This window comes from Bombus vosnesenskii, unplaced genomic scaffold, assembly GCF_011952255.1.
Source record: "Bombus vosnesenskii isolate JDL3184/JDL3185 unplaced genomic scaffold, Bvos_JDL3184-5_v1.1 scf7180000014442, whole genome shotgun sequence".
NCBI classification, from domain to species: Eukaryota; Metazoa; Arthropoda; class Insecta; order Hymenoptera; family Apidae; genus Bombus; species Bombus vosnesenskii.
In genome coordinates, this window is record NW_022883452.1 from 259,023 (window position 1) to 279,208 (window position 20,186).

Consider the following 20,186-nt stretch of genomic DNA (forward strand, 5'->3'; position numbering starts at 1 on the left):
ACCAAACAGAATCTCGATAGTCTTCTTCAGAATCGTCGAGTGCCCCTTTCTACCAGCTTCAATGGTGTTGTACCATTTTGAAGTACCGATGCTTCGGATTGAGTTCGTGCAGCTGCTTATCAAAAGATCTCCTCGCAGTGAAAGTCCAGAGTTCACCTTCGATTTTGCTGTGCCTTTGAAGAACGCCGACTGTCACTGCAGGGATAAATGCAATCTTCGAGTAAGCAAAACACGATGATTGGTTCTTAATTGATCGCGCGTTACAGGCGTGTAATTCGAATTGAAGTATCCTGTACTCGACGAATAATCGTTTAGACGTGTTTAAGTCACAACTATCCATTGATCGTGAGTCGAAAATTGGCCAACGTGGGAATACGGAGAAGCGTACTCTATTCCTTCTATGATCTGCAAATTTAGATGGTAGAAGGATCAAATGTGATCAAATCTCCTTCTAAAGTAATGAGACTGTATTTATAGGAACTTTTCTAGATCACGTTTTTAAGAATCAAAGCGTTTGCCTCCAAAGCAGACCTCTTGGGAGGTGACAGAAATCATTGTCAATAATTATATATTGTTCTTATTTACTTTTTTCTTATCAAAGTTACCGTTTTAATTTCTACAGCAAACAATCCATTCGTTATAATTCTCCATTACTTCTGGAATAAATGACATGCATGTGCATGCATATTTTTAAGATTATATCACGAAACGTGATCTTCTTATCGTATCAATTAATAAAATCTATATTCCTTTTTCTAGTCAATCGTTCGCTCGCGAAATCTACTTTTCCCACATATCCCATTACATTTGATAATGACCTCGAAGTCAACAAGTTATGCATTAAGTTTAACGTTGCAAGAAAATTACCAAAGGTATCTCGGAGATCAATCTCGAAGCAAGTAACAGAGTCGAGGCTACAGTCGATCGTTTTGGGTCGTGTCTCGCACGCCGGGATCTCCCACAAAGACATCCGATTAATTGTCCTGATTCGTAGCAACGACATACTTTAATTACGCGGAGAGATTCGTGGAGGCCGCGCGTGATTAATTGGAAGCGTGCTCTCGAGCAGTTAGCTCGGTGCTGGCCGGAAAATCAGAAAGGATAATTGTGCGAATTACCAACGAATTGATGCAATTACAGTGCGGAGGTTCTCGGCGGCATTATCGTGGCGTTAAGGAAAGTTATTCGTTCGCCCCGCGGCTCATTATGCAGCGAAGAATTAATGAAATTTGAAAGTGCATTAATCTTCTGCCGCGCGTACAAGGTAAGATTGATTGCGGCACACTTAACGCTTCTCCCGCGTCCGTTTTCTTTTTTTTTTTTTTCTCCCCCTTGTCCATTTTTATTCCTTCTCTTACCCTTCTTCTCTCCCCTACGCTTTAATTCACCTATCAAACCGCTTTATCTCGACAACGTGTCACTTCGAATTATATCCTTACGAGAAAAACTTATCGAACAAGCCTAACTAGACTGTAATTTTGTATATTAACGGAACAGTGTGTTCTCGAATTCATTAACACCGCCAGAGCAAAAGTGTATATTCGATGATCTCGATGAAAAAGAGAAGGTAGGAACGAAAGCGACACGGAATGATTAATCTCTGGTCTCTAACTGAAAATATTAACGATCGTTTCGTATGCGTCCGGAGGATTGATCTCGCTCGTCGCACCAGAGATTCGTTTCATTAAACGCACGACCGGGAGGAAATTAAAACGGGCGACAGGCGACGCAAAATGTCGCGTTATATGAAAATGCGAGCAAAAACGAAGCTCGCTTAATGTCCTTCCGCTGTGCTTTTTTTGTCGCGAATGATTGTATCATACAGCACGTTTGTGCAAAAGATAATCGCGATACTCGCTGAGGAAAAAGATGGACAAATTATAACATGTATTCTCAGCATCGTGAAAGAATACAATTTGAAATTAAGGTAAATATTACTAAAATACGTTTGATAGTGGCACTCCATTTATCCATTTATTAGAACGAGATTTTAGGCAGCGTCTGATTAAATGAACTTCTGTCGACTGAATTTACGTATGTAAACTAGCGAACATGGATTATTATTTTAACGAGGAATTAAGTAAGTACTAGAACGGACAATTAGCAAACTCCTTTTTGCATCGCCGGTTGATTAGATAAATGACACAACTAAAAAGAGTAAATTTTTCGGAAAATAGAAAAATAAGTCTAAAATGGAAAATTAGAAGTAGAAAATTATTTCTACACGACCGAACTATATTTAACGACGAACAAGTTTTCATTCCAAATTCAAGCAATAATTTTTAACTTTTAAAAATCTGCAATATTTCTTACTCTATGAATTGTTTACCCCTAATAAATCGAAGTAAATTATTAAGTTCTACTAGTATATCATTTATTAGTAAAACATATCTTGATAAATCACAGATTTCTTATCAAAATGTCTACTAAAATTAGAACGTGTCGCATGAAAACGGAGCATTTTCCATTTTCAAGAACATTCCGAATCCGCTGAATGACTGTACGCGCGTAGAAACCCTCTCGTCGAGGATATAACAGATCTGTTTTAAAGCTGTGAAAGTAGCCGTGCCGGTAATAGTGGCGGTACACGAAGAAGAGGAAGAAGAAAACGAAGTCGACGAAGAAAAAGAAGAAGAAGAAGAAGAAGAAGAAGAAGAAGAAGAAGCAGATGAGCTAGAAGGAAGAAGACTGACGAAAAAGAGGCTGAAGAAGAAAGTAGATGGGGCAGGCGCGATCCATTAGTAGACACGTCAATTCAGCTCTTAAGAAGCGACTGACTTAAAGCCGCTTCCATCTATCTCTTTTTTTCGGTCATTCTCTATCCTCGTTCCGCTTCCATCCCTCTGTCGTACTTATTAGCAGAGGCTGATCTTGTCTTTTACCTCTTTTTTTCTTTCTCGCATACAGTATCATAATTAATGATAATTCGATTAGCGGAACAAGACTCTGGCTAAGCAGCCTCCGTTCTTTCTACCCGTTTGTCTTCTTTTTCCTTCTTTTGTTTTTAATTCTTTCTATCGTCCTCCCACGCCTTCCTCGTATTACTTCTCCTTTCGATCTTCTCGTCATGAGAATCGTCTTCCCGAATCGTTCAGCAGCGTGAAACCGAAAATGACTCGATTATTATTAACTTTTATGGAAGAAATTACCTACAGTTGTACACATTCTTTTGCAACTCTTATCGTTTACATTAGGAATTCTTCGCGGTATTTCACACATATTCACATGGTGACTAAATTTTCACCAAAATGGGATAACGTTACGTAAAAATAAAGTTCCATTCTTATTTATTAGACTTTCTCCACGTTTCTTTCATACTGTCATTAATACATACATCCACCATTCGAACGTTCAATCGATTATCCTCCATAAAGATGTCTTGTAATCTCGAATTCGATACTCTTCGATTCAGCTTCAATTTCGAATTCGACGACGTTCCATCCTTTGCCAGTCTCTCCTCGCGCCGATCGAACTTAACATACGATCAAATAAAGATAAATCGAGTGCTACTTAGTTGCTACCAAACGCCAGCGACTGACGGACAACTCGAAGCGATCTCGCTATCGGGGCGCATTAATCGGTGCAAAAAGGGACTACGGGCAGGGGGCCAAAAACGCGAGCCAAATAAATCAGAGAGTCATTCCACGATGACTTTCTTTCTTCCCGCGGTCCTTCGAGGATCGATCTGTCCGATCACCTACAGGGAGAGCCTGTTACAACGAACCGATCTACGCTGCGTCGGTGACAAACGACAAGTACATTATGTAAAAGCGATTCGGTTATCGATTACGGTAATCCATTCGCGACCAATGAGATTACACAAAGCTCAGCGATGCAACAAACTGAATATCGAATCGCAAACCGGAAGTCGAATAAAATCATGATCAAGCCTGCCATTGCGTTTTGTCGATCGTTACTGTGTTTTACTAATTGTACGTTTCTAACGTTAAAAGATATCTCAAGTCAAGTTAAACATTGTTATTAGCATGCATGTAATTTCTTGTTGCAATTTTATATTAAAGTATCAAAAATATTCTTCGTTGTCTAAAATGAAACCAAAATTAAAATGTAAATATTCGAGGATCGCAAGTTTAATTCCCCTGGATTTTCGTGCCGTACCGTGTATCATCGATTGATACTCTTTCTCTCTCTTGCTCTTTGAGCCGGTAATTTTTTCGTTAACGGTGGCTTTCGATGACGCAGTGGGGGTAAAAAAGGAACACACCAGTGCCTGTACGAAATTGTTTTGTCGATTTTGACCCTTCCAGGCGAGAGTGTTGCGTCGATAGCTTTCGAACCGCGTGCAGCCGATACAGAGTGACATTATAAAGGACAGTCGGTGGCTAGAGCGTTTTCGCGACGACAATCGACGACGATCAAGAAGGACGACCGTTCGTTCTCGAAATTGGAATTATCGGATATACGTTCCGACTGGCCGATACAGCCGACCCGGACGTAATTAGCCGCGTGCACCAGTAGCATACCGCTACCACCAGCAACCAGATCCTAGCGATACTAACGATTTTTCAATTATAAGCTAACGTTGCCCGTTCCATCCACCGCGAACCTCGTTCACTTCCGAATTCGCGAAAGAATCGAGAATGGTGATCCGTACGATGCTAATTTCAAAGGTTATTGTGCATCAGTGGTCGAATACAGTAGAATCGTAACTGTGAAAGGGAACGAAGCTAATAAAATTCGACAAACTAGAGTATGTAATTATATCGGTGCGTTATAAAAGAATAAAAAGTACAATTATGATAATAATATTTTTATCAAATATTAATTTATTAAAAGACATAAAATGACAATTATATTTTTTACGTGTTTAGAAGTGTTTATTCGTTTAGGTTAATGGAACAAAAATTACATTTTTTGCTATTTTCGAAGACACTGTAATTTTTCGAGATAGGCCTATTGCATTGTGCCTTGATGCTTTTGTCATCGTCAATTATTTTAATATTTTTCTATCATCCTCGTAAAATTCTTCTTTCAAAAATATAAAATAATACAAAAGGAATTGAGTTCATACGTAATGTTGATAATAATTGACACTCCTAGTTTTCTATAACTTCTGTAATGCGTTAAATAAAATCTACAGGATACGTTTCGATCAGTGAATAAATGTACCATAGCTGGTGAGATTAATACTTGTATTTTAGAAAGCAACAAAATATTTATGTAACCGATTAATCTCTTCTTACTTTTACGTAAAAACATTAAGAATTCCGAACAAGATTAACGTGATAGGATTTGTATCAAATGGTGAATCAAATTTGTTGAATATATTTTGACTGAAGCTGACGCAGTGCGTTAGAGTAGGTATTCTGTTTGAGAAGTTCTCAATAATATTATCGGATTCAGACGTAAAATCGCGCAGACGTTAAATGATCGAACGATCTCGTAATTGCAAAGAAATCTTGTTCGAAAATGTAATTATATAGGTCGATTGGACGTAACAAGATGTAAGAGGCAATTAGATGTAATAAACAATCTCGATCTAAAACAATTATATTTCCCGTTTCCTAACCTCGATGAAACTAGTTGATCCCATTAACGCATTACGATCATTAATGTTACGAGGAACGTAATGCGCATTAAGGTTTTTCAAGAGAAAATTATAGCGAACGTCGTCGCAATTTGCCTAACTAAGCAGTATCATTAACTAGGCTGATCGGAAGAATATTGTCACGCACGCGGAACGGCAATTTATTTGTTACGCTAATCATGACAGGCGTATCGAAGCAACTAGTGTATCGTACCTCAATTGCACTAAATAATTTCTGCCAAAGAAATTAAAAAGATGATAATAATATATAGTAAAATAACATTTCGTACCCTCAATTTCCATTTAATAGTTTCCCAACCATCTTCGTATTATTTGATCAATTCATTTCGAAATCCTATACCGGCAGAAAATATCACGAGATGTTACTAAAAACGAAGATACTTCGCTGGATGCTTGCTCGTTGACGTACGATTAAATCAAATTCTCGAATCGAGTGCAGGCTAACCGTGAAACCAGTAATTGGATGAAATGATTGATCGAAGCTGCTTTATTAGTAAGTCTCCAAGGGTAACTTGAGCCGTTTTGGGATTTGGGATCCAGCGTACTAGATCCGAGATATTCAGGCAACGAGAGAAACGCTCGAGACCCGGTGGTTCGTGAGTATACCAATCCGACGGGTGGAACGTGCCACGTTTGTATTAATTATATCTCGTCGAGCAGTTAACTTATAGTAATTTTAATACGCGATATGTTAACGATGTATCCGATGTATCGAAAGTTTTGGTACGCATATATTTCGGTGTTCGTTTGAAGAGGTTATTTTGTTAGTTAGAGGTAAATTGACAATGGATCTTTCCTTATAACGTACAGTACAGTTTTAATTAAGGTAGTTTTAAAACTTGGATTATAGTTTTAAGAACGATACCAAAAATTTCGAAATTTAAATTTAAATCGCATTCGAGTCTAAAATTAAAAATTCAAAGTCACTCTAATTAAATGCAAGCCGATTACATCCCTTGATTAAATTCTCCAATTTCTGTTTCGTGAGATTTTCCAAAATTCATTGCAAAATATTCCGACAAAAGCGCATCAAAGTGTAACCAAACGACAGGTGTTAATTTCATCGTTTTTCCTCTTAACTGAAATAAATTAGACATCAAGACGAAACGTAACAACGAACGTTACCTGTGTTTTCTTGTGCGTCGCGAGCGTTATCCTCCATTTCCTGATGAGTCCTTTTGTTGTTCGCCAGTCCAAGGATCGCATCGATGCTGTGCCTAGGTGTACTGCTTGCTGGTTTCGGTAGGACGATGTCCTGGCTGTTCTGAGATGCGGTATCGACGAGCTGCTGCGAGTCCATCGTGGAAAATCCAAAGTACGATCCTGGATCAGACTAGCGTTCGATTTGCTCGTCGTTTCGGAGGAAAGAATCTCGATGGTGAACCTTTGTAAACACACTACTGCTTGATCGAGACACGAAATGATTCTCCAGAACACGTGAATTCAATTTCAAAATACATCTTGCGAAAGGTTACTCCATCGCGCGATTGTCTTATTTCTTCTTATTGCAAGATGTCCTTGGATACACTTGGATTGCTAACTTGCTATTGGAACATCACCTTAACTATTCTCATGCACAAAGCTCGACGAATAAAGTTTGTCTACTTATTCAGTGGATTATAATATCTACACGGAGATACACGTGATTCTGACAACAGTACCATTGATCGGGGACACATCTCATGATTGATCCTTGTCGCACCACAACACTAACTTGAGTTTCATATGATATCTACTTCCCAGTTTCTTTGTCACTCTACGATGAGCAATATTTCTCTTCTTACTCTATCGGACGATCGAGTCCAACTATGTCAGTAATAGAATTCCCATGAACGTTATTTACGCAAGGTACCTCTAACGATACTTGTGACATCGATAGATTCTTTCTGTCTCCCGTATATCTTCGACAACCTCGGTCCAATAAAATCCAATCTAACCGCTCCAAATTCTTCCCATCCTATCAACTTTCCGGATCATCGAGTAAAATTCGAAGCTGGCCAAACGAGAGATTCCAGCAACGTCCATGCAGCGTGTTGGATGACTCGTGGAGGCAGCGGCGGCGGGCTAAAGGTGAAATAAAATTGTCGCTCCGGCTAAAGTCGAAGTTGTTGAGCGTGCGTCGTGCCAACGAGGACTAGTCGGTTGGTCGAACAGCGGGGTGGCCTTTGTTGTAGCTGCACACAACTACTCGCACCAAGACGCTCGCTGGAAAGAGGTGGTCCAGGAGTTGGCGTTCGAGGCGTGGCTTGGCTCGGCGAATCCGCTTCTCTGTTCGTGGGATTTCGAGCCAATCGGGCCTTGGATCCGAGAACATGGCGAGACAGTGGTGCTCAAACGCCACTGCAAACCGCTTCACCCTCTCCCTTACGGTGTCTAGGTGGGGATAATTCGCAGGGGTAGAAGAGGTGGACTCGAATCGGGCTTCTGTGACACCGTACATCCACCGATTCAATCGTCTTGTACGTGTACACGGCTCGTTCGAGTGTGTGCCGACTCGAGGGATGGATACACGGAGCGGTTGAGCGTGCACACGCGCGACACAGTGGGGTGGCTCGCGTAAACGGACGCAACGCGCACACCTTCACGTGCACACGTACATGTGCACACGCGAAACCGGTGTGGCTTGATTCTTGCGGCGGATTCTGGCATCCCCTGTAATTGCCAGAAATGAGGTAAAGCTTACCGCTTACGCCAAACCTCCTACGCTTCTGGATGATTGAAGCGTTCGGGCCGACTTGGCGCGCGCGCTACCTGACCGTGTTACGCGTGCATTACGCGTGCACCAGACGCCACGATTTTTGCCAAGACGCCCAGTTAAGCCGTTTAACTCTTCTCTGCCTCACCGACCGAAGGACCGCGACCAGTTGAGGGACGATAACGCTTGGACGCAGTAATTACTTCGTTTCGATCCTATTCTGCCTCCGTTCTTGGATAATATCGTTGTTCCTTCGCCATAGAGTTAGACAGCTTTTTCATTAACAGACAATGCTTCTCGAGCAAAAATTGATTCTCAACGATTCTCTCATTCCTTGTCTCTTAGTTACAGCCAGTACGATAAACAGGGATTAAAGATTTTTCGAGTAACATTTCATGCACCGCCTTTCGCAAAAGATTGATCAATTTGGCACACGCAAGTTTTATGCCATTTCTATTTCACGGTTGCTGCAAGGCTGAACAATAATTGTACGGCCAGTGTAAATATTGCACATATGAGAACGTTTATGTATGTCAGTCTTTCTCGATCCTTAAAAACGTAAAATAAGTTAGACTTTATTGGTTTCTGTACGAAACAAGGGAAAATTTAAAAGAAAAAGAGGAGATTTCCTTAGATGAGAAGATTTCTTTTCACCGAATTTTCGGAATTAGCTTCGTGACAAAGGGACAAGGTTTCGTGGACGATTATTTTCGGTCGTTTAGGACAACGCGTAGATTGTTTCTCTTTTTCATCGTTCGCGCACCGAAAACCGGCGCGCACAAAACAAATCCCCGTTTCCCATTCCGCATTCGATTCCGCGTATCGTCGTTACCATTTGGCGTTTTAGCCCAGGGGGAAGTGTACGCCCACAAAACCGCGGCACAAAAGATATCCGCCTGTAGCGAAACAGTAGCTGCTCAAAATCGATCCGTCGAAAATCGAGGCAAATTATACGTTTCACGTCGATTCACGGCCCTTCCGTTATAGAAAATCCCGCCCCTCCAACCCTCTGGTCCACGCGTCCCGATTATAATTGTCCTGCGAAATAATGCGTCAACGTTTCACATCATGGACATCTAAACGTTCTATGTTACAAATAATTGGACTTCGAAATGAATCGATACGCGGCCAGTATCGTTTACGACTCTAATTTTGGGGTGAAACGTGAAATTTACGTGCGGTTTCTATGATTTCTGATGAAAGATACGTACATGCGGATGGTTAATGATACGTGCGTTCGAAATTCATAGTTGGGTTCACACATGATACAAATTTGATACCAATTTATGGACAAAATGAAATTCATAAAACAAGAAGTTATTAAATTGATTTCCTTTTTCGTTCGCTACTGCTGCGCATTGTGAGGTTCAATCGCGCGAGAGAATAGGAAGAGATATGATTTATGAAAACGTAATTAGAAAAATAATAATAGATCGATTTTTAATGTTCCACAAAAATTAATCTATTAACAAGGAAAAACCTATTTATTGGATATAATAGCTTCTTTATCGATCTCTTGTTCTTCCGTTGCTGTTTCATTTACGACAGAATAAGATGATATTTACATGCATAAAGATTAAAATTAATCTAACTGAAATTAATTTTCCTTTATTGATTTCCAATTACGTTATTACAGAACTCTGTAGTCAAGAGATGATCCGATTAACAGCTTAATATAAAGATATATATATATATATAGATATCAATACATACAATAATATATAGATACAATATAACAACAATCAAATAACACAATTATAAAATAGAATTCTACAGACCATTCAAATCATTTCAAAATTTCGTTCAACCCCATTCATCGCTCTTTTGTATAAAAACATCGTGACATTGTGAAACAGATATTTAATAACGTACACGAATAATCGACATATGCAATGGATACATACGTAAATCTATATCGATCCTCTCGAGATCTTTTGTACGTGGTTCCCACGTGCCCGTGTGTTGTCGTGTATGGCGTTTACGCGCATTAACAAGCGAAGCCGTTTTCCACGCCGGCAATCTCGGTCACGAATCTAGCTAAACCCGGCACGAGGAAGAGGAAAGTGCTTTTAGGTTCTGTAGAAATCAGATCACAAGTTGCATTTAACCGGATCCCACTTACCGCGATAAATATCTGCCCGAGGGAGCCGGGCTACGTTACGAGATCGACGCGCTTATTTCGTGGCTGGCCCGGTTCGAGCTGCAGCACTTAGCTCCAGTTTTAGCTAATTTCCTGAACGTTGATCCTCGAGCAGAACGCTCAAGGGATCCCAAACGCCGTTCCTCCAAAAGATTACTCACGCTGTTCGGAAAAACTCAGGTAGCCTCCCTGATGGTTAAACGTTTTAACCTGTTTGACGTATTGGCAGCAGCTGATACCGATCCCAACTTTGGCAGATAAGCGAGAACCCTCTCTAATTCGGCTAATTTTCAGGCATTTTACCAAGGAAGAAAAAATACGAGCCTACTTTTGTGGAAACTTCTTTTTTCAATTGTTTTAGCAAATGGTAATTTCGATTCTTCGTATACGATAAGATTAATGTAAAGATGAGAATGATTTTCTTCCAAAATGTGTGAACAAACAGTTCGTATATTTGAAGATCATATAACCGGAATTTATCTTACTTGTAACTTCTAGTTACTGCTAATCCGAATAATTCATTTACTTCAAAGGAATGGTATAAACAATAGCAGATTTTAAGAAACATTAAAAAAAAAACTCCTGTAACATCATTGTTTTTCAGTTTTGGAATTGGACGAATATGGCGCCTAAGTGATTGGTCAAGCTCTAACCAAAATTTGTTTTAGTAAAATTGTCACAGCAGAAATTTTGAAGCTACAAGTTGCTCGCTTGAAAATCACAAGTAAAAACACCACGAATAATTCACCAGATTACTCAAGCTCTCGATTGCAATCTCCCACAATGTCTTACTATTTTCACTCTTCTTTCAAGTAAAAGAATTTCGTACACTATCCAAAACGCTGTACAAAGTGTCCCATTGAGTCTCCAATAAAGGGAACAAAATCGAATCTCTACGAAATTGGCTAGAAATCCCGTGCATGAAAAACCTTCCTGAATGAAACTCTTCATTGTAGAACATCTTAAAGATCGTCGATCAGGATCGATCGGCGGTTGACAATGGCGCGTGACCACCGTCGCCGAAAAGAGCAACCGTGTATTCGATAGACCAAGGAGGACTGTTTGCAAATCGGGACGCGAGCCTTCGGAACGCAAGTATAATAAAGAAAAACTAAGCCGGTCTATTCACGGGCATGTGAATCCTATAGCCAAGCAGCTGCGTGGTGGTCCTCGATGACCGAGATAAGTCTAATTTCGTTGTGCCGGCCATTGAGACCGTTTGCACGACGCTGGGATCCGCTCCAATTTTCCACGGGCGGATTTTCTAGGGCTTCAGTAACTCGCTTGTTGCAACGACGATCATGAGGTGCGAAATAGAGAAGCAAAGAGGCGAGATGAAAGGAATCCAAAAGCGATCGTAGGCTGGTTGCGGAGACATGTTTTCCGTGCTTGAATCGGCCAAAGAATAGCTTGTTTGGTTTACAGTAGCCACGGGTGGCGACGCTCGAGAGGTTTTCGTGAATGTTAGCCGGATTTTGCGACAGGTTTGGGGAAAACTCTCAGCGGGTAGTCGAAGCAACGAAAGAAAGATCTTTGGGTTTCGAATGCTTAATCCGTCGTGCGCCACTGTGAGTTTTGGAGTAATCTGGAAAATTCGGCGGCGCAAAGGAAAAGAGTGTCGAGTGTGGAAGTGTAACGAGGAGTTCTAATAATTTGTTCCATCGTAATCATTTATTTTGATAATTTAGGAGAGATTGATGACGGTGCGAAACATATGATGATCTATTTTTTTCTTTTTTTCATGGAAGATAGAGTTTGCTAGGTAAAAACTCGATGGACACTGTTCGGTTATTTTCCAGATTGATCGTCGAGGCAAGGAAAATCGTCGCGTTGCGGCGAACGCCACGAATTTAGGTTTCATTTTTGACTTTTTCGGCGGTTTCAATTCGCTCGTTCGACCAGCTCCCAGTGGCGTAGTCCGCGACTAACGCGAACTGCGCGAGATTAAAAGAGCGACATTTTTTAGGGATGGCGAGTGGCGGAGGTCGGAGAATTTGGATAGAAATCGAGTTAGAAAAGATTACGGGCATGTACGTGCTATGTGCGCACCGCATATACCACAATGCGCATTTTGAACAATGCCGAAAAGTGTTGGTACATTGGTTTTTAATTCGCGTTCCGCGCCGATAGCCGGCGGTCCGTCGTCTGCAAGAATTCCGCCGTGGTAGAAAACGCAATTTCATTCGCAATTTCTTTCGACAATGCGCGACAATCGCGCAATAATCGCTGCTGTGGGAAAAAAACGCCATCGATGTTTTACCAGTCACGTTCCGGCCGGTGGAAAAAGCCATCGTCGGTCGAAACAGTCCCGTTTATTTACGCTCGTAATATCGGCTAGTAAAGACCAAACTACCTCAGGGACGTGTAGCATCGCGGTGAAAAGCTGGTCGATCGGCAAAGAGTGTCTCCAGCCCATGGAACTCTCCTTGCAGTTGGGGCAAACGAAATTTCGAAATCACCAAGTGAGAAACGATCGACGAGGCGCGGCCTGGAGTCTCGCGTGAATTCACCGTACGGTTTGAGAACCACTGAGACTGCATATCCAGAGAGCAAATTACCTTTGCAGCCCACAGGACAAAATCGTTCGTCACTGTCTCGCTCACATTAGCGGGAGTACGTTCGCCCCATTTCACCTCGTTCAGTCATTCTTCCTCTTTCTCCATTTCCCTGCTCGCTCTCTCTCTCTCTCTCTCTCTCTCTTGCTTCACCGACACACCTCTCCGTCTGCCGTTCCAGCGATCTCTCCCTCTCCCGCCTCTCCGCACCCGCGCTCCACCGTCCTCCGTGGTACTCCGGCTTAATTAACTGTGTATACACTGCAGTCAACTCCTACCGTTGTCTTGCTCCCGCCAATTGGAGCTCGAGCCGAGTTCTCCTGCTCCACACGCCGGCGACGACGACGACACACGCCACGGGTATCCCCCGGTTTAATTCTCGCGGCATGATTTCATCAAGTCAACCATCTCCGAGCTGCGTCCCGTTCTCGCCGGCCGCTGTTTTCCTTTCGCTTGCTCGTTCGTTCTCGCTTTAGCTAGCGGCTCGTCGTACCCGCGACTCTACTCGTCGATTTAGCGTCCTCGACGTCCACGCGTTCTCGTCGAGACGTCGCGAATTAATTAACCACCTGGTCGGCGACGATACCGTTGCGTTTCACGGCGACAATTTCGCAGACTCTTCTTTTCGGTTCTCAGATCAGGTCTCAGGCGAGTCGCAGTTTTAGCGAACATTCGAGTCGATTTGATCTTTCGTTGAACCTTCGTTAATGATGTGACAGAATTAATACTCCAATATTCAGTATTCATTTCGTAATATCTATTCTCCGATACATATATATATATATATGTACTACGGGCGGTTAGGTTGATGACTAGATGACTAGCAAAGTGGCACAAACGAAACAGATATACTGCTTGTTCGTCCGCTGATCTGTAGATGTAGATGGTCAGTTCACAAACACGACAATTTTGGAAAATAATAAAAACAAAACTGTAATTCGACACTTTCAAATTTCTAGCGGCCAAAATTATACACGTATACGCAATCATTGCATAATTTAGAACATAACTTTTAATTGCAAAGTGTTGTTTTAATACATGCCACGAAATCGCAACCACGTCGCATCGCTGTCCGACCTCGTGTGTACTTGCTTCTAGATCTACATATACGTATATCGCGTCGCGGAGGAAATTATCATTTTAAGAAACGTTCATGCATCGAAAAATCATTCCTTTACCAATGTGATACTCACGGTCGATCTCTCTCTCTCTCTCTCTCTCTCTCTCTCTCTCGAAAAAAAAGGTATCGCGAAAAGCGAGTAAATTCGCGACGAAATCTCTTCGACGCCTGCGTTATCGCACCCGTTTCATCACGATGAAGGCGAAATACGTGTAAAGAGAGAGAGAGCGCGCGAGACAGGGCGATAGTAAGCGCGCGCGAAAGGGAAGCGGAGGCAGGGAGAGAAGTGGGAGAGACAACGATTTGGCGTGTACAAAAAGCACAAAATTAAATTTCGGTCCCCTCGCGCACGCAATATACGAACCTTGGTATATTCTGGCTGGGAAGGGACGCGAGGTCCTCTCCAATGGCGTTTAGCGGTACGTTAACTATCATTCGGTCTCGCCCTGGGGCCAATTCGCTAACCCGTGTTTACCGATGCCCAGGGCGCTGTTAAATAAACTACAGGGACGAGAACCGGGGTCAGACAGTTGTACGCGCGATTAAAAGCGTAACCGTGACCGGGGACCACTTGGAGGAACGCTTCATGCATCGCTTAGATGTTTCTCGTGTCAAACTGGCAATTAATGGCAAATCGACGATAGTGTTCGTGATATTTGCAACTGATGTTTGAAACACTCGGAATCCAACTAGATCTTTCGGTCTGATCTAAGTTAATAACTCGAGAGATTTCTAATATAGATCCTTCGTATGGATTAGTATCAAATTTGGTTAACAGCTAATACTATCGTCGATTTTGGCTTGGAATAGAACTCTTATTTCAGTCGAATATAAAACGATGCAGAGAGAAGAAAGTGGAGTATTTGGGATCGTTAGAAGTTTATTGATCTAATCTAATTTTAGATTCCTGGTAGAATTATATTTCCCATAGGTTTACGTTACATTTCAATCGAAAGTATAAGTAAGGTCTTGTAAATTATGAATTTGATACTTAGAAGAGAAACTTTATCGAAGTTGAAAGTGAAAGATCGGTTATTCGTAGGTGAGTTTGAAAATGAGAAAATGCTTTTATCTTTGTCTATTTTGTAAGACAACTGTACATAATGTGGAGAATGCTTGATAAAAAAAAATACAGAATACTACTGATTATTTTAAAGATACAAATCCATAAAATCTATTACAAACTGGACAAATCACTCACCCGTTTTATCTCCAAAATTACATCGCTATGCGTTACTATTACTTTTCGATTTCTTCGAGCTCGAACGATGCAGGCAGCGCCACGAGGGTAATCATTTTATCAAGAACGGACGAATCGAGGAGGAACGATAAACCGTACGAGATAAGGGGTACCGGCGTTCTCACATATACTCGTAGGATGTTTTAGGCGTTATCAAATTTGAAATCGATTACACGGGCTTTGTCGCAAAATCGGATCGCTGCAGATGGACCGAGCGTGCTTCCTGCTGCGTGCATATGTGCCAAGATACACGGCAGAAACGCGCGAGGCGTACGATGCAAGTTGCGACGTATTTATCTCTGTTGGATACTTTTGTCGCTTGTACAAGAGTACCCTTTCGGGCCATGTGTTCCGTTTACTAAGTCTCTCTTCGCTATCCCGTTTTCTCTTACTATCCGTCGCTCATTTCGATCGCTAGCCTCCTTCCCGTGACCATTATTATTACTCGTTACCAACCCGTGATCCCATGCTTGCAATAATTGCAACGGGATTTTTGTCAACGAGTATCGTTACTGGATCGCCGAACAGAATAACTATGCCTCGTATCTCGTATGCTTCGGCAGAATTTAACCTTCTATCTGCAGGGCACAAGTGTATACGTCATTGACGGAGCGACAAGATACTTGATGCGTAGATCGTATTTATAGGAAATTTAAAGTTACAAAAATGCATAGAATTTTTGGTTGTACTTGTTGCGTTTCTCCTTTGCAATATATAATAACATAATAAAACATATATTTACTCCCTGAACCGGATAAAAGGACGCGTTAGGAATATGAAATTGTCCGACGACGTATCGAACTTTGGAATTGCTCTCTAGGAAAGACAGAAGATTTATCATTTTTACGTGGAAAATTTCAAGATGCAAAGAATGTATTTGATGTAAACAAACGAAATAAATTTGTACAAACTAGTCGTGTTTAAAAATATAAATCTACGTAAGAATGGGTCTACTATTTTTTAAGCATCTCGACGATTCTTCGAAGGACGAATATCAAGAGCAAGTAATATTTTCGGCGTGCAGAAAATCCATTAGACGTAACAATCTTCGTATCAATGAAGCAAAGTTGGCCCAGAATTAGCCAGGAGGAATACGTAAAATTACGTTACGGTAATCGAGCGTCGGATAGAAGATTCTGGCGAACGAAACCGGAAGTGAAGCGACAGCCAGAATTCGCGAAAGTCGAGCGAAGACCGAGTAACGAGATCACGCTAACGGAGTTCATCCGGCTCGTTTATCAGGCACACCAGCTTCCAGCTTGCTTTTGCCGGGATCAAGATCCACGGATGCGTATGACGCTGGGTACTAGACAATTTTCCTCGCTTTCCTCCTTTCTCCTCGCTTCGTCGTCGTTTTCGTCCTCATCCTCGTCTTTGTCGTCGCTCTCGTCGTCTTCTTCGCAAAGCTGTGACGTGTGTGCTCGCCGCTGGTGGGCTCGGTCGTCTATGCGAACGGAATTTACGCGTCTGCGGCACATGGTGCACGGCTGACTCGGCTTTATAAATCCGATGTTCGTTGGCGTTGTGTGTCGGGATTCGGCGGTGGCGAGGCGAGGCAAGACGAGGCGAGACGAGCGCCCTCCGCCAGCCATGTTTGCGGGTTTATAAATTGGGTTCGGCGCTGGGGATTTTTCTATTAGGACAAAATTGGTTCTTTCAACCGCCACCAGGGCGGTCGGTTCTTCCCTCTCTCTCCCTCGGGCTTCGCCGTTTCAGAACCGACGGCGTTCCACGCTTACCCGAACTCGTCGATCCTCTCTCTGTGTGTACGTCCCTCCTCGTCCTCTCTCCTCTTCGCCGTTTCCACTCTTCTCGCTTTATCTTTCCGTCCCTCTCCTTTTTCATCCTAAAGCTTCTCTCCTTTCAATTCTCCTCGTGCTTCTCGCTCTTTCCATTCCTGCCTATCTATTCCTCTTTCTCCCTACCGTAGCTTCTCATCCGGCTGTCCTCGTCACGAGCCAGAGAACGAGAGGAACGCTCTGTGATGGGGTGATTCGCCAGGGGCTGATGTGCCTCCCCGGTAAGGGGAGGGGATGCTCGTGGCAGCTCTCAAAAGTCGATATTTCCGTCACCGGTGTTATCGGTGTTTCCTACATTCTGTGTCCAGCGTCACCATAAACGAGGTTACCGATCAAAGTGCCGCCGTCGTCGACGTCGCCGTTGCCACGACGCTCTCTCGACTTTCCGGGGCAGAATCCGCAGCAACGGATCTACCGATTCGCCACCGATCGTTTTCCATCTTTACGTTTGCTTTCTCAACATCATGGAGGACGCTCGGGAAATATCGCTAGGTCGTTCCCTACCGGGAACGTTGCTCTGTCTCGAGGAAAATGGTTTATCTGCAAGATAACGATAACGAATTCCATAATTTTGTACAAACCAAAGATGCTGTTACAGAGAAACTCGTGCAACACCGCGAATTTCACTGTTCCCTAACTTGTTGCTTAGATCGCGGTCAATTGCTAGCGAAAATTTCCAAGGCTCTCGTGTAGACCTATTTACGCGACATTTTCGCGAATTTTTCAAGCTTTAGACAGATAGTCGAAGATATTCAACCGAATGGAAACGCGCTTTACACGCGTTGTATCGTTCGACGGAGTTAATTAGGCGACTTTCAGCGAAACCCGCGGCAGGAACAGCGAGATTGCCATGCGAAATAACGTAACTCGGTTAAACGCGCCACTTCGGGCGGCTTTCGAACTGTACTGATCAAACTATCCTCGAACATGACTTGCGAAACACTTTGGAATCGGTTCTTATTAGTTTCTCTATTCCACGAGTTTGCTTCGGCCTCGATACTTACCGGCAGAATCTAATTAGTCGACGCGCGTTCGACACCGCCGGAATTAATTTCATTCGTGCCGCGCGATTAAGAAGACGATTGTTCGCGATACTGGATTTTAAATGGCGCTATTCCTTTCATTACCCTTCTTCTTCCACGCGTCCTTTAGTTTTCCCCCTTTTTCTCTTTTTTATGCTCTTTTTGTGTTTTTTGTCGGTTTTCGCTTCTTCGTCGGCGGTGTTCCAACGCGCGGCTAATTAGCCGCCGCCATTTTTCCATGGGGCAACCTATTATCGGCCATTGAGGCAAGAACCGGCTAGCCGGAATAGAAATTTAATGAGGTTTACCGCGGCGAACCGGGCGATTTCGCGAATACCCTCGTTTACGAGGCTGCACGTCGATTTAAAATGTTAAAATTGATACTAGTTTGATCTTTTCCCAGGAGAAAATTTTTCTTTTCTATATGACATTTTTCTTCATTTCTATCTTTTTGCCTCAATTTCTTTTCAAATAATCGAGACGATTAAAACGATGATAATGAAAATAATATTATATATTCTTTTTAATCTTAACGGTTAATAATCACAGAGTGCTGTTTAAAGCTACACTTCGTCGCACTTCTAACGACATTGTCATAACAGAGAGAGCATTCCTGCGACGAGAAAACGTTTCTGCGCGTACGCGCAAGGGTGGTGGACTAGTCGCTGCAAATATAATAAAGCAAGATAATGGAACCGGCTTCCGTAACGAGCAACAATCAAATCGTGCTGTCTCTCGATTTCTTCGCTCGACAACGTTTCCCTTTCTTTCTCTCCCTTTCTCTTACATCTTTCTGCTGCCCTCTTTGTCACGACGAAACGAACAATAATACAAGTTATACACGACAGGCAGACCGGCTAAACGGGAACTCGTCGTCCCGTTCCCGGGGACAAAATTATTCGATTTGCCCGCCGTGAAACTCGAAAGTTATCGAAAGTCCCGTGAGGGGTGACGAAGGGCCGGCCGTGTAAGAGGGCGAGCCCCGGTCATTTGGCTTGACTTCATAAGTCATTAGAATCAGCCTTGAATCGAGTCGTTTGTCGCGAAAACACCCGGTACACGCGAGAACGGAACTGACGACGAGGACAGTGGCGGCGACAACGCTATAAACGGTACACCACCGCGGGGGTTGCGAGCCGCACGAGGGTGCAACGAAGACAGAGACAGCGTGGCAGAAGGGGGTCGCGCGCCTAACCAAATTACATCAATCCCATTTCACATCGTTTTGACATAGCAATTGAGTTGAGTTGCGCGCAACTGTTGTGTTTTTGCTGCGTGTTCAGGAGCGAGAGGAATGCGAGAGCATCGAGCGGCGAAGGGGACGGCCAAGGGGAAGAAAGGGAACGAGAAGAGGAGAAGAAACGAACGAAGAAGAAGCACATCGACGTCGTTCATCGTCGCTGGAAAACCAACCCCCCGCGAGGAACGCTTCGAGTTTTCACCCCTCCGTTTTCGAGCGAGCCGCAGAGGGCTCGACCGGAGTTGGATGCGATGGTGGCGAGGGGCAAGTGCCTTAACTTTTCCTTATCGAAAATAAGTCGTTAGCCGGCCTTTCATCTTTAAACGAGTTTTCGCGGTGCGCTGAGTTTTTACCCGGCCGTTCCCCTGTCTCCTCCTTATTTCTCTCTCTCTCTCTCTCTCTCTCTCCCTCTCTCTCTCGTCTCTTTCTCTTTCTCGCTTTTTCTTTTGCCACTCCTGCTTGTCCCTTCTTCTATATCTCCATCCAGCCACTTTTGCTCACGTTGCCTCGGTTTAAGGGATTTTTCAATTTCACCGTGAGAAGCTAATTTAATTTCTACGCGGGACCGATGCGGTGCAAAGAACCGGTTATCCGTTGATACCTGTGCCGTGGACGATGCGTCCTAAGCTATGAAAACGTGCCCTACGTGCAATTATTTCTCTAACTATCGAGTTTCTATACTCGGATTAGAAGATACTTTTCACCGCGTAGATTCGCCTCGTGTAAGATGTCGCCTCTAATTACCTGCTGCTTGATGCAATCCAGAGAGACTGCGAGCAGTTACTGAATTCGTTACAGCCTGTTTC

The 20,186-nt window shown here is 43.0% G+C and overlaps 1 protein-coding gene across 1 annotated transcript in view; it reads right to left on the reverse strand.

Annotated features, from left to right (window-relative positions):
• Nucleotides 1-7,742, reverse strand: part of LOC117239861 (retinal homeobox protein Rx1-like) — a 43,258-nt gene extending 35,516 nt beyond the window's left edge. The window contains exon 1 of the mRNA XM_033505689.1: nucleotides 6,695-7,742. Coding sequence (XP_033361580.1) covers nucleotides 6,695-6,869 — 175 coding nt within the window. The 5' untranslated portion in view covers nucleotides 6,870-7,742. The remainder of the gene's footprint in view (nucleotides 1-6,694) is intronic.
• Between the last annotated feature and the right edge of the window lie 12,444 nt (nucleotides 7,743-20,186).